The following is a 15,759-nucleotide window of genomic DNA, read 5'->3' on the forward strand; positions in this document are numbered from 1 at the left end:
GAGGTAACATACATGGATAAGGTTCTGTGCTAATGGTCAAGATCAAGTCCCTTGATAGAGCAATCCAGCTTTCTTTTATAACTTGTAGGAGCTCCAGTTTTCGGATGTGTAGACATTTTTTTGATTATATGAAGTATAAATCTATCACTCTGTCCTATTTTTGCAATTGCAGTGGATGGTGTGACTAATGATAGTAGCGACAGTGAGATGGAGGATAGGACCACTGCCAACCTGGCAACACTGAAGTTAGATGAATGGCTAAATTTTAAACTGGAGCCTGAGGTATGTGTCTTAAATAATAATTTGTATGTGGCTTTTTAAATCTTTCATTTATTTGTGTAGTCCTATGCATATGGTGGTGGGGTTTTAGAAAATTACCTTTTAATTTTATCTGCTTAGCCTTCCAACTTGTAAACCATTCTCATTCCTAAATGTATAGCTTGCTCTACCTCCCCACCAATTTGTTGAATAAAAACTGAAATGTATGTGTATAATAATGAAAATATACACAGCTGTTTTTTACTGATACAACTCTCTAGAAATTGCACATACTTCTTCGGAATGTTTAGCAAAGATAATTGATACTTCCCTTTTTGAGGATTATTTAACCCCCAAACAACAAATTGTTGTTACTCCTGATAAAGACGGTTGCACAAAAACACGGCACCATGTTGCCTGTTCTGCCCACGTGGTTCACAGCTCAGGTCAGCTGTTTGCCTTGCTTGGTGCTCTGCAGATTTATACTGCACACCAGAATAGACGCTTGTAGTGGGAAGAGCAAGTTAGACAAGCACCTGGCCGTCCATGCCACTGACTTCATTCTCCTTTCTTGTAGTCAGCTGGGATTAGGCAGTAGAATTAAATAAATAATTTAATTTTGATATGACCTTTGTAACAACACCACATCTTTCTAATATGCCAACTGCATGATACATTATGAATTACTATAATATCCTGCAAAAAAACCCATTGAGAACATATAGCAAACTTGCCAGGAATCAAATAGCACCAACTCTACTTATGAAAAGGCAGTGCTTCAAATATTACTCCAAGTGTTAGAACACCAATATACCTATTACTGAGAAAACAGATAAGCAGAGCAGATCTCTGCACAAAAGCTATACACTAGAATCCCTCACCTTGTTAACAGACCACTACCAGATACAGAGTCAGAGACCACAAATTAGAAATCAATGTACAGATAATCGCTAAACCAAAATTAAATTAATCTTTTCTACTATTCTGGGCATTTGGACCCTGACATAACGCCTCCCTCTCACAGCCTACAAAGACTACTTTTCTCAAGTAATTCTCTGTAATTTTGTTCATTATAATAGTCTCTACCATTTTACCCGGCACTGACATCAGGCTCCACCGGTCTATAATTTCCAGCCATGAGTGCGTTGGACCAGCGATTTCTTTTCTTCTGCTGTGAGGAGAGAATGCGCTCTGCGTCTCCTCACAGTATCTGGAGTGTGAGTTTTTTGTTGGTTTTTTTTAAAGCATTTTTAGAGTTTTCCCTGTGGTGTTTTTCCCTTCTTTGATCTGTTTTTCCTTCAGGATTTTTTTCTTCCTTCCTTTATTGTTAGGTTTTTTTTTCCCCACTTTAAGTTTTCTTGATTTTTCTCACGTTAGTAGGCTCGCTTAGGCCTGAGCACTGATCCGGAATTTTCCCTTCTTTTTCTGGTGCTTTGTCCCTTTTTGCAGTCACCATCGAGTTATTTGATTTGTTCTCTGTGCAATCAGACCATGTCTGGAACAAGCACCCATTCTTGGTGTCTCCAGTTTGTGAGGCCTGAACATACTCCTTTCAGCTGTTTTCTGTGTCTGCGTATGCAGAAAAGAACCTGGCTGTCCAGAGAGGCTCAAAGAGAGAACCTTTTGGAGCCCGGTCCAAATTGTCTACTTCGGCATTGGACTCCATGGCTATGAGACCCAGATCTGGCATTGGGAGATGACGTGCATTGAGCAGGTCTCTACCTGCCTCAGTGCCGGCTGCTGTGCAGGGCCCCGGGACTGGTCAGCATCAGACCTGACACTGAGGATGCATAGGGATTTGACGTCGTCCTTGTCGGCACCGAGAAGTGTCGGTGCTTGGTATCGGGCAAAGGCCAAGAAGCACAAGCATCGATCCACTTCAATGCATGGTACCGAGACACAGAGGGATCTGGTCCCCAAGAAGCATCTGCACCAGGAGGAGTGCTCCCCCCTCCATTGTGGAGGTGCCATCGTGTGGTTCTCTATGCAGCTAGGACCAGGCGCCCGCACCAACCCCAACAGTTCAGCAGCCTGCCTCTGAACCAGCATCCCAGCCTTTTCCCCGATGTCTGCTGTCAATGAGTGTATCTGGACAAAAAAACAGCACCACGGGCCTTTAAAATGGAACAAAGTTCTTTAATGAATGAGCCTTGACCCGACACGGGCCGTGTTTCGGTGACTAGCACCTGCGTCAGGGGTCTACATAAAATACAAAACATAGAAATAATATATTTTTAAAAATTGTTAACATATAATGAATAAAACCAAGAATTAAAAATAATATTTAGACTCATCAAGCATACATATATAAGCCTATATAAACACCTAAAGCATTTAATATTTTAACATTGCATTTAATAATTTAACATTCTCATATATTATTATATAGTAATTTGAAAATAAATGGATAAATAATCAAAACAAAATGGTAATGGTAACTCACCACAGTGATGACGTGGAAAACTTGGGGAATAACTCGAATATTTTCATCTACAATATTCCTTACTTTTGGACAAAAAATTTTTCATATATTAATATATGTTTAAAATGCTTATTTTAATTATTAATAATATATTTTATAGAAAGGCCATATTATATAATACTGGCTATAACTGAATTTAAAAATAATTTTTTAAAACATTTTAAAATATACAACAAATTTCAAACATTACACTGATAATATCATGAGCCTTCAAAAACATTCAAATCAGCACAGAATAAATAGATATATACATCTTCAAATATACAAGCCAAAAATATAATATCTAGTGGCATTACTTGATCTTAATTTTGAAAAAACAGCATTTTGTCACTATATGTGTATATATATATACATATATATATATGCATATATATACATATGTATCTGTGTATATGTATATCTATATATTATAGCATAAACAGGGCTTCTATTATCTTTTGAAGCTCTGGGTATATTTATTTGGTTATCTGCCAGTTGCAATTAATTATGTAAACTTTATTTGTAACTGCTATAATGGTATTTTAGCTAATGACAAAATACCTTAAAAATTTACATTTATTTTGTTATCTACCAGTCACAATTAATTATACAAATGGCATCTTGAATAGTGGCAAAGGATTAACAGGGCTTTAATTCACATATATATGTTTCTCACATCAGCATTCATTTAATAAAATGTCTTCAATATATCTTTTAAAACATAGCAAAGATGATTTTCATAAACAATAAAATACTGACTTTCATTTTAACTCAAGTGTCAAAAGAAAAAAAATCTGTATACCTCAAACTATATTGCCAAACAGAAGGGTTTCAATGAGTGTAACAAACCATAATGCCACAGACATTACCAAAAAGATTGTGCAATTGATAAAAGTTGTTAAATCATGAGGCAGCAAATACTATAGTGCCTAACTTAGAAACTTCCTACAATTTATTGTCATGACAAAAAACTTACCCCCACGTCTCACGTAGCAAAAGTTATAAAGCACCAAGGCACCTTCACTTTCTGTATCCAAATGGATGAAAAGCTGTGCTCTCAAAAGGCTCTGCTTTAATACCACGTCACACAGGGTGGAGACATTTTTTGATTAACTTAAGTGAAAACACCTAATCTTCACAAAGCATTAACCTTTATCCTATCAAATGAATTTAGGTGGTTACTGGGTCTAAAAGCCTGCCAGATATGCAGGAATCATTTACTGGGTTCTAAAGCCTACATTATTAAAATGGCCATTTGTTTAAAATATATATAAAATAACAGAATATTGAGTAATTATCAAAACAATTAACTAACTATATTGCAATTTTAATCTATTTAGCAAATCTATAAATTGTATCTTCAATTAACTCTTCATATTCCAATTTGTTATCTACTCTTAAAATGAATATTTATCAAATATTAAATGACCAAATTTAAAAAGATTTTCTGAACAAATATGAACTTACCATACCCCAATTTTAATTTACTAAGTCTATTAATTATATTTTAAATTTAACTGTTCATATACTATTTTATTATGTCATTAAAAAAAGCTTGTAAATGCTAAAATTGAGTTTAAACAGCACTTCATTCTTATAATTGTATGTTTATATTGTGCCATTATTATCTATCTTGTGAGTCTATAAATTACATTTATAATTAATTATTAAATTCTAAATATAAACTTAAATAATATTACAAACATATGGTTTTATCATTAAATGTACCAATATATTCTAATGTATTTACTATATAAAATGATTATTAAAAAATGAATTAAAATTAATTAAAAAATTAATGAAAAAAATTTTTTGAAACCTTAAAAACTAGAATGAAACGTGAGTGGCATTACAAATCTGTAGTTTTATCATAATGTTATGTTGAATATACCCATGCAATCAGATGTTAAACTTAAATAAGTACATGTGTGAATCATTTGTTCATAAATACATGACATCAAACAATCAAAAATATGCTTTAAACCAAGCATATCATACATCCATTAGTCACATATATAAATGTTCCTTAAAGTGAACTGCAAAGAACATCCTTCCAATGTTTGAAAAGAAAGAAAACAACATAGTTTAAATATTCATTGAAAAACAGACAAGTCTATCTCTAGATTAAGTCCTGCAGGAGTTACTGTATTGAATTCAAAAATAGTTCTTTGTTCTCGTTGTAACAAAAGCAGATCAAGGTCACCACCACGCCACGGCTTTTTAACCACTTAATAGACAAAAAAAACGGAGATCAGACGGGGAAATGCGATTGTTCCATATAATGTTGCACAAGTGGGGCAGTAAGATTACCCCGATTGATATTACTCCTATGCTCAATTATGCGCGTCTTGATTTTTCTCTTTGTTTACCCACGTAAAGTAATGAGCAAGGGCACATAATAACATATACGACATGTGTGGTATTGCAGTTAGTGTGGTTCAGCAGTTTATAAATTTTGCCAGTCTGCGGATGTTCAAAGGATACAATATCCATTGACAACTGACATACCGAACAACTCTTGCATGGATGATGGCCAATAGCAAAATGATCCAGTTCTAATCGTTGATCATTGTTAGTTTGAGGCAGTGATGATGGGGCAATAATTTCTTTTAAATTCCTTCCTCTAGTGTGTGCGATTGTGACTTTTTTTATCTTGAAAGCAACTGTGTTCTTCAAGGATATGCCAGTTGTTATATATAATTTTCTGAATGTCTCTTGAATAGTTTGAGAACTGTAGGCTGCAAACAATATCTGGTGTTTTTCTATCATCTCGTGGTTTGAGTAATTTTTCTCTGTCAGATGTTCTAGCCTGTTGAAAGCCTTTAGTAATACATTTTGAAGGATAACCTCGATCCTGGAATTTTTTTCTGTAGAAGGTTTGGATTGTTCTTCAAAATCATTTATTTGGCTACACAGTCTCCGGAGCCGTAGGAACTGTGATCGTGGAAGATTCTCCTTGAGACTTCTACTATGGAAACTGTCAAAGTGCAAAAACTGGTTTTGTCAATCGGTTTCTTAAAAATTGTTGTATCAAACCTGTCCATATTTTTAATGATATTTATATCCAAAAAAGCAATAGAATTCTGATGGAGTTGCATTGTAAATCTGAGATTAGGATCTAGGGAATTGAGCCAGGTATAAAAGGTTTGCAATCTTTCAAGATCTCCCTTCCAAAACATCAAAATATCATCGATATAGCGTTTCCACAGTTTAATTTCATCTTGAAATGGATTTGTTTCCAAAAATTCTTTTTCAAATTGCGCTACATAGAGAATAGCGATGTCTGGGGCCATAGTTGCACCCATTGCAGTTCCCTTTATCTGTTTGTAGAATTTTCCTTGAAAGCATAAAAAATTTTCTTTTAATGCTAGTGTTGCTAATTCAATAATAAAGGATGTTGGAATCCGCATGTTGTCTGTGCGATTATCAAGAATATCCTTTAAAATATTAAGGGCCTTATCCTGAGGGATATTTGTATACAGACTTTCAATGTCAAAGGTCACTAATATAATGTTTTCATCATAACCTTCAAACTCGTCCAGAAGTTGAATCACATGTGCAGAATCTCTTATATACGATTTAACATATGGAATAAAAGGTCTCAAAAAAACATCTACAAATTTAGACAGAGGTTCTAAAAGTGATCCAATAGCAGCAACAATCGGTCTCCCAGGAGGATTAAGAAGTGTTTTATGCACCTTAGGTAACATATAAATTGTTGGTGTAATCGGATATGGCACACTTAAAAAATCTTTCTCTTTATTTGTTAAAAAACCAGACTCAGAACCAAATTTTATCCAGAAATCTATCTCTGCTTTTAATTCCATAGTGGGATCATTTTCTAGAAGTTTATAGAAATTAGTGTCAGACAATTGTCGTATTACTTCTTTTATATAGTCTGTCGAGTTTTGAATAACAACACCTCCTCCCTTGTCTGCAGGCTTAATGACAATTTCACTGTTGGATCTTAGAGATTGTAACGCCTCTTTCTCATTCTTTGTTAAGTTGTAAAAAAGTCTTTTCTTTTTCTTCTCTAATACTGTCAATCACGCATCACACAACTCTGGAAGGCTTGTATTAATGGATCAGTGATACCTGGTGGAGTCCATCGTGATTTATTTTTGATGACACTGTTGTCTTGATAATCAACCGATTGTTCTTGAAAGTAATGCATGATCTTTAATTTCCTTTCAAACCGGTATAAGTCAACTCTTGTCTGAAACGGGTCATAATGATTCGTTGGTACAAACTTAAGACCTTTTTGTAAAACATGTGCTTGATCAGTGGTCAAAGTGTAGTCTGATAAATTGATCACCGGAATGTCGGTGGTCTGTTGTGCTACTGATTGAAGCTGGACGTTCTCTGTCCTCGGCCCCTCCATATTCCTCCTCTCCCTCTGCCTCGTCCCCTTCCACGGTAGGGATAAGTCGGATACTGATATTTTCTGTTGTTTGTTGTTGAATATCGGTTCTCTCTGTTGTTCTTCACAGGTTGGTTCATGTCCCAAATCTTGTCTAAAAATGATCTTGCTGACTCTCCTCAATTCTTCTGTTAATAACAGTTGAATTCTGTCTTGGAGTTGAACAAGGAGATGTAAATAGTTCGTCTGAGTCATTTCTAATTCTTTTCCTTGATTTTTCTGGGGGCATCCTGGAAGTCCCTTCATCAGCTTGTATGTTATCTTGATGTGATGTCAGATCCACCCTGTGACTCAGTTTACGTCTATTGGCTTTACTAGTGTATTTAGGAACAGCCCACGGGTATATATTACCACTCTTGTAATCGTTCTCATCACGTTTAAATTTGTCATATTTGTGACGTTAATATCTTTTCGAAAAGTGTCAATCTTCTTTTGTAAAGAAGACATGTGTTGATCGAAGTTTGAATCTTCAACAGACAACACATCAGTTCTAATTTGAATTTCCTTTTTCAAAATGTCAACTCTTTCTTTGGATGTTTCTATAAGTAAAATCATTAGATCTAGCGAACATTTATTCAAAATTGCACACCACTTGTCCAAGAAATTTTATTGTCTCTAAACATCTGTGGTTCTTTCTTAATTCTTAAACCACGTGGTATGCGTTGTACCCTACAATATTGTATCAGGGTTGCATAATGTAATTCGTTTCTTATCAAATTTTGTTTATGATTAATAACATCATGCCACTTATCAGATAACGTTTCATCCTCATTCTCATCGAAAATTGGTGGTTCCTGAAATAAATTATTTAGTCGATCCTCAGAATAACTGAGTACATTGTCCCAATTTTTAAAGGCCATCCCTCACTCGTGACTTGGGTATAACAAAAGAGAGGGAACAAAGTACAAACTAAAGTCCAAACAAAAAAACAGCACCACGGGCCTTTAAAATGGAACAAAGTTCTTTAATGAATGAGCCTTGACCCGACACGGGCCGTGTTTCGGTGACTAGCACCTGCGTCAGGGGTCTACATAAAATACAAAACATAGAAATAATATATTTTTAAAAATTGTTAACATATAATGAATAAAACCAAGAATTAAAAATAATATTTAGACTCATCAAGCATACATATATAAGCCTATATAAACACCTAAAGCATTTAATATTTTAACATTGCATTTAATAATTTAACATTCTCATATATTATTATATAGTAATTTGAAAATAAATGGATAAATAATCAAAACAAAAATGGTAATGGTAACTCACCACAGTGATGACGTGAAAACTTGGGGAATAACTCGAATATTTTCATCTACAATATTCCTTACTTTTGGACAAAAAATTTTTCATATATTAATATATGTTTAAAATGCTTATTTTAATTATTAATAATATATTTTATAGAAAGGCCATATTATATAATACTGGCTATAACTGAATTTAAAAATAATTTTTTTAAACATTTTAAAATATACAACAAATTTCAAACATTACACTGATAATATCATGAGCCTTCAAAAACATTCAGATCAGCACAGAATAAATAGATATATACATCTTCAAATATACAAGCCAAAAATATAATATCTAGTGGCATTACTTGATCTTAATTTTGAAAAAACAGCATTTTGTCACTATATGTGTATATATATATACATATATATATATGCATATATATACATATGTATCTGTGTATATGTATATCTATATATTATAGCATAAACAGGGCTTCTATTATCTTTTGAAGCTCTGGGTATATTTATTTGGTTATCTGCCAATTGCAATTAATTATGTAAACTTTATTTGTAACTGCTATAATGGTATTTTAGCTAATGACAGAATACCTTAAAAATTTACATTTATTTTGTTATCTACCAGTCACAATTAATTATACAAATGGCATCTTGAATAGTGGCATGCTTCATGAGCACTTGGGCTTCTACAACAGAGTTCATCGGCATCTGGGGTGCTTGCACCAGCCATGCCTCTTCCTTGTGCCCGGCAAGGCCCTCAGCCTGTGGTGAGACCTCTGATGCCGACGTCGCCTGCAGTACCGGTGTCTTCAGCTGCCTGTGTTGGCACTCCTTCGACGTTGATGGAGGGAGGAAGATTCGCCGGAATCAAGGGTGAAGCCTGTACCTTAGTGCCATTCCATGGTTCTTCTCTCTCGAAGCAGGCTCAGTCTCAGCCCTCCTTTGAGGAGTTTTTTGCTGACAGAGAGGAGGAGCACTCATGGACATCTGTTGAGGATCCACGGTACTTCTCGGAGGAGGAGTCCTATGGTGTCCTCTGACCCCTCCCCTCCAGAGGAAAGGAGAAAACCTCCACCTTGAAAGCCTTTCCTTCCCCACTGTTGTCAGGGAAATGGCAGCTGCGATTCCAATTCATTTAGAGATGGAGGATGAGCCCAGGACTGAGATGTTCGAGGTCCTACACTATGATTCTTCTCCTAGAGATGCTGTGACAGTCTTTCTTCACAAGATCCTGTGAGACATTCAGGTGAAGAACTTGTCAGTCCTCGTCCTCCCATTTATTGGATTCAGAGTTTCCCAAGGTTTGATATGCCCCAGTTGCCTCATCACTCCTTGGTGGTGGAATCCATGCTCAAAAGGGCCAGCAGTTCTAGAGACTGCTTTGGCACCCTCCGACAGAGAAGCTCGCACCATGGACTCTTTTGCCAGAAGATGTATTAGGCCTCTATGCTCATCTCCTCTATCCAGTCATACCAGCTCTACATGAGCCTTTACTTGTGGAACTTGGTGGGCAGTATGACTGATTTGACAGATTCTCTACCACCAAAGCAGGCCAAATCTCTTTTTCAGTTGGCCAAGCAGCAGAAGTTCTTGGCCAGGGGCGCATAGACACTTTTAATGTGGCTTCTAGGATCTCTGCTCAAAATATAGTGATGTGCAGACTCTCATGGCTGTGTGTCTCTGACTTGGATCTGGCAGTCCAGCAAAGATTGGCGGATGCCACATGCCGGGAAGATAATCTTTTTGCACCTTTCTGAATCTGGCCTCAGGACCAACTCTCGGTTCAATTAGTGTTTATCACTGTGTGAAGGGTAGGCCCATCTCTGGATAGCTTCTATTTATTTGCTTCTCGAGAGGTTTTGCTTTTGACAAAGCCCCTCTCAAACCTCCACCTGTGTCATGGGACCCCAACATGAATATGAAAGCAGAAGAAAGCTCCTTTTAAGCCATTTGATTCCTGTCTTCTGAAATACTTGTTTTTTGTGACTATTACTTCAGCTCGCAGGGTCAGTGAGCTTCAGGCCCTAGTGGCAGATCCACCTTACACAAAATTTCACCATAATAGAGTAGTTCTTCACACAGACCCTAAGTTCCTGCCTTAGGTTGTGTCAGAGTTCCATCTGAATCAGTCTATCGTTCTTCCAGCGTTCTTCTCCAAACCTCATGCCCATCCTGGTGAGAGGGCACTGCACACCTTAGATTGCAAACAAGCATTGGTCTTTTACTTGGAGCGGACTAGGCCCTACAGAGAGTCCACCCAGCTTTTTGTTTCTTTTGATCAGAACAGGATGGGGGTCGCCATCAGGAAACACACAATATCTAATTGGCTGGCAGATTGTATTTCTTTCACTTAAGCCTAGGCTGGGCTGACTGTTGAGGTCATGTTAAGGCTTATAATATCAGAACCATGACGGCATCAATAGCCCACTTGTGATCAGCCTCCATAGAAGAAATTTGCAAGGCTGCAACATGGTCTTCAATCCACACATTCACATCTCACAATTGCCTTGAGCAGGATACCCGACACAATAGTCTGTTTGGACAGACAGTTCTGCAGAATTTGTTTGGGGTCTAGAATCCAACTCCACCCTCCTAGGTCCGTTTGTTCTGTTCCAGGCTGCACTCTCACATAGTTTCTGGTTAATACATACCAAACTCTCCATTGTGAGTTCCAGTTGACCTATTGTTTTCAGTGAACTTGGTAGCTAGGAATTTCCACGAGTGAGAAGAATATGGCCTTCCTTTCCTCGGAGAAAGCGAAGATACTTTCTGTAGCAGGTATAGGACAGCAGGCTATTCATTATCCCACCTCCCTTTGGAGTTGTTTTTGAATGTTTTTTTATTCTACTGCTGTTCCGACACTCTCACGGCAGGTGGAAAGGCACTCACGCATGCGCAGTGGGGATGCTAGCACATGCTTTTAAAATCATACATGTTATTAACTTAGTGTCCAATGTTCCCGTAATAAGCCATATGTGTCTGTAATAATGAAGCAGCCCTTCGTACTTTGAATTACAAATAAGCAGCTACTTCTGCAGACTCAAGTCATTGGAAAGTCCACACAGTAAACCTGGCAATATACCATTTCCAGTTGAATATAAGGTTGCGTTTCCTTTTGTGGTGCCTAGGTAGGATCAACCTTATAAGGGCATGTCAAGGCCCACCATGTTGAGGTAGTATTGGTTGGTTCAGTCCACACACTCATCGTCTGTACAGGGCCTCTCATCAGGATGTAATTTTGAATTATGTGTTCTCTTTAGCCTTTTTGAGGGATAGAGTTCAGCTTTTCCCTCTTAGGGTCCGATTTATGATTTTGAGTTGTCTTTCTGTTCATTACCATGCTTAAAAAATGTAGAAAAGATAATCTTTCCATAAACACATTTTTTACCCATTGTAAAGACAAGCCTTAGCTAAGTAGTCTTGGTTATGTGATAATTGAACAGTTTGTCTTTAGAGAAAATAAAGTTGCTTAGCTATAGCAGGTTTTACTTCAAAGAGATCAGTTCATCAGGCACATAAGCCTCTATTGAGCTCTTCTTTGGGACTTGTTCTTCTTCTGCCTTTAGCTTGGCTAACTGAGAATTCAAAGCAGCTATGGGCTACCACTGTGTAAGTCCTGTGTATGTAAGTAAAGACTTCTATGTTTACTGAAAATCTCTTGATACCACAGTCATATAATTAGTTGTGTGTCTAGTGGACTTCTGTCTTCATCGAGCAACAGTTACAGTTAAACAGGTTTGCTTTGTGACCTTTTTAGTGGAAGGATTCAACAACCTTTTATTCTGTTAATGCTCACTGAATCTGGTTGTTGAATATCCAGTGTATGATTAATGCTATTAAGTCTCGATAATTGATGCTCTTTTTTTTAGATTTCCTTTGAATATTTATATTTAAAAAAAAATATTAGTTACTCTGTAGGGTAGATACCATAAGCCTTGTTTTTAAAAGAATTCCTCCTGTTTTTCTGTCTAACACAATTCAGATCCATTGTAGTCTGTTTTATTATTCTTATCACAATTGTATGAGTGAGATATTTGCTAATTTTATTGTAATGAGTTTTGTTTCTGTAACTGGTAGACAAAGAATCAGAAAAAACATTTAAACATATGAAGTGGAAACCTCTGATGCAGCATTATTTTTGTGATATTTTTAAGTTTTATAATGGTTGACTGCTGGTTCCTAATTGTGAATTCTGATTTGGTCAGATCCTTTTTTGAAATCAGGTCAGGTATGCCTACACTGGTGAACATTGAAATATAAATTTCAAAAATATATTTTTTTAAATAGGGCTAAGCTGATGTACAGTATTCATCAAACCTACTAAACAATTGACCACAAAAACATCACCTCAACACTATGACAGATATATTGTTCTGTAAGGGGTTGATTCACTGAAGTGCAGAAAGTCATTCTATCATTACTCCAAATTATGCTATACTTAGGGGCCCTTTTACTAAAGCTTAGCACATGGTAACAGATTTAGTGCACACTAAATGCTAAGAAGCTTTAGTGAAAGGACCCCTTAATTAGTCTCTTGTATGTGGGAATTAGTTGCCTTCAGACAGTGAAGTCCAGACAAGTAGTATTTTTATTCTTAAGATGAACCCTTTTATGTTTCAACGTTTTTATTGATGACAAATCCTACATCACAATTTCACTTTTGCACAATAATTACAAAACAATCTTAATATTTCAAAACTGGAGCTGAGCAAAAATAAAAAGATGTATAATATTGCTGACAGTCCACAAACATTTTAGTTTTAACCCTCCCTCTTCTCCCCTGTTTTATTCCCTTTTGTGTTTAAATCTATACAATAAACTGGTCACTATATAAAGTGGGTGCAACGACAGTCCAAATGATGGCCTATTACAGGATTCAATCTACAATTCAACATAAAACATCGCTAACGGTAAAGGGCCTTGTGTCTGATAGCCCTTCACTAATAGACCTCTCCTCTGTTAAGAGCATTTTTGTCATCCCATGATGCATCTGATCCCATCTTACCTTCCCTGCCCCATTATAAGATGAACCCTTTTAAAGTATATTGTATTAGACTTTTTGAATTTTAAGTAGTACATCTGTTGATGTCATACAATACACTTGATATAATATTTCTTAGGTGCATTGTAAATGACCTGGAGTGTTAATTTGGGCTGTCATTTTATAAGTTGAAATAATAAATGACTATGTTCTTGGATATGCTTTCCTCTAATTTTGCTCTGTTGTTAATTTAAAATTCATTACAGGCTGCTAGTCTGCTGTTGCAGCTCAGACAGAAGTGGCATAGTTTATTTTTACGACGAATGCGGGCACCATCGAAACCTTGGTCTCAGGTTGACGAAGCAACGCTCCGAGCAATCATAGCTGTCTTAAGTACCGAAGAGCAATCTGCGGGCTTACAGCAGCCCTCTGGGATTGGGCAGAGACCAAGGCCTATGTCTTCAGAAGAACTCCCGCTGACGTCTTCCTGGCGGTCAAACAACAGCAGGAAGAGCTCCGCAGAAACTGAATTCTCTGATGAACCATCCAGTTCAGAAAGGTGCATTTGGAGTAAAAGTTTAAAAAAGCGAAAAGGGGAATGCTGATAATGATAGCGAGGAACATGTAGATATTTCATACTTCTGGTAAATTCCAGCAAGGGTGCCTCTTTGTCCTGAATTAAGATTAGCTACTCTTCCTGTGAAAATTACTAGCACTTCTTGATACTAAGCAAATGAAAACTACTGCACCCTTATTCATCCAAATTTGTCTCCTGTGAGAATTCTGCACAGTGCAGAACTTGCACAGACTTCACTGAGCAGAATTTGCTACCTAGCATATAGATTTTAAGGGAGTGGGGGGTGGGGAAAGGGGAAAAAGAAGGCAGCTGCCTGAGCATCATCCTACTTGGCTGGAAGAGAAGGCAGGTAACTGATTTGACTACAGGGGGGCACCAGATGGAGAAGGCAATCTCCTGTAGCACGTGGCTGTATTTCTTTTTCCTATTGCCTGTATTTCTTTGGTGGTGCATATTCAGGTGCTTTTTTACCCCTGTCCTCCTGCTGGCAAGCTGCTGATCAGACTGGCACCAGCCCTCCTGCTGCCCCTGCACCAGATGTTACTGTCACTATTCTGAGCTCATGTGGCTTAAGTTACTCAAGTTGTGGGCCCTGATGCTAGTCACTGCTCCTTTCTCTCATGGGTGGAGCAGCAAAGCAGGAGCTGACTTGTTTGGAAGTTTGTGGATTTTTTAGTGTTTCACTGTCCTGGAAACAGGGGAAAGATAAAGGGCAAAGGGTCATGGATCTGATAAAATGCCTTTCTGTGCTACAACCAAAGTGGTTTACATATTCTCTGCAGGTATTTCTCTGTCTCTACTGGGCTCACAATCTGCTTTTGTACCTAGAGTAATGAAGAGTTAAGTGATTTGCCCAGGGTCACAAGGAGCTACAGTGGGAATTGAACCCATTCCCCTAGGTTCTCAGCCTACTGTACTATCCATTAGGTTAAGGGGGGGCTTATCTAGGAGAGGGAAGACTGAGGAGGGGAGGGTTTTACCTGTGAGTTATGGGCATTAAATCTGGGAAAGATAGAGGAAGGAGGAGAGTACAGCCAGGGGTTGGGGAGGGGAAGCTGGGCAGCCAAGCTTGGTGAGGTGGGGGAGGGGCTGTCCCTTTACATATATTTTTAAAGGACTCCTGGGGAAATTTGTGCATAAAGAAATTTAAAACACTGTAAGGGCAATTCTGTAATTGGATGTGTACAGTTATGCACTATTCTATAAGAGTGCACCTGAGTAATATAGCATGTAACTGCAAGGCAGCATACACATGGGTGAGCACGGGAGGGGCATGGGCATTGACCTGGCGTAAATAGCCGTGCATGTATTTAGGTGTGCCACTGCAAGTTTACACCGAGATGCTGTTATGAAATAGGTGATGCCTGCATTGCAATGGGGCGCCTAAATAGAGGACCTGTTGTAGAATTATCCCCCGCTTCTCCAAGTGTCTGGTGCATAAGTTCATTTGTGCAAGCCTTCCCTTTGGGGTTTTTCCCTGATTTTGTTTTCTTTTTCTTAGGAAATTTTCCTCTCCTTTCCCTTTATTGTCTTTAGTCAGTTTTCCCCACTTTTAAGATTTCTTTTATTTTTGCTGCACTCGGTAGGCCCTCCTAAGCCTGAGCCTCTGGTACAGTGTTTGTCCCTCTGTTTTTCTGGTGCTCGCCCCCTTTTTCAGTCAACATCAAGCCATTTGATTTGGCCATGGCTATTTTCCCTTCCATGCCATTGAAGGTTCCCAGTGGCTTTAATCGTTGTAGCCAGTGCAGTAGGATCACCTCTGGCAAACACGCTCATTCTTGGTGTCTTCAATGTTTGGGGCCT

General features: G+C 37.5%; 1 protein-coding gene across 1 annotated transcript in view; it reads left to right on the top strand.

Annotated features, from left to right (window-relative positions):
- Positions 1-15,759, top strand: part of YTHDC2 (YTH domain containing 2) — a 229,445-nt gene that overhangs the window by 184,561 nt on the left and 29,125 nt on the right. The window contains 2 exon segments of the mRNA XM_030193495.1: positions 173-282; positions 13,646-13,938. Of these exon segments, the coding sequence (XP_030049355.1) occupies positions 173-282; positions 13,646-13,938 (403 nt within the window).

The sequence above is a fragment of the Microcaecilia unicolor genome, chromosome 2, assembly GCF_901765095.1.
Source record: "Microcaecilia unicolor chromosome 2, aMicUni1.1, whole genome shotgun sequence".
Lineage (NCBI taxonomy): Eukaryota > Metazoa > Chordata > Amphibia > Gymnophiona > Siphonopidae > Microcaecilia > Microcaecilia unicolor.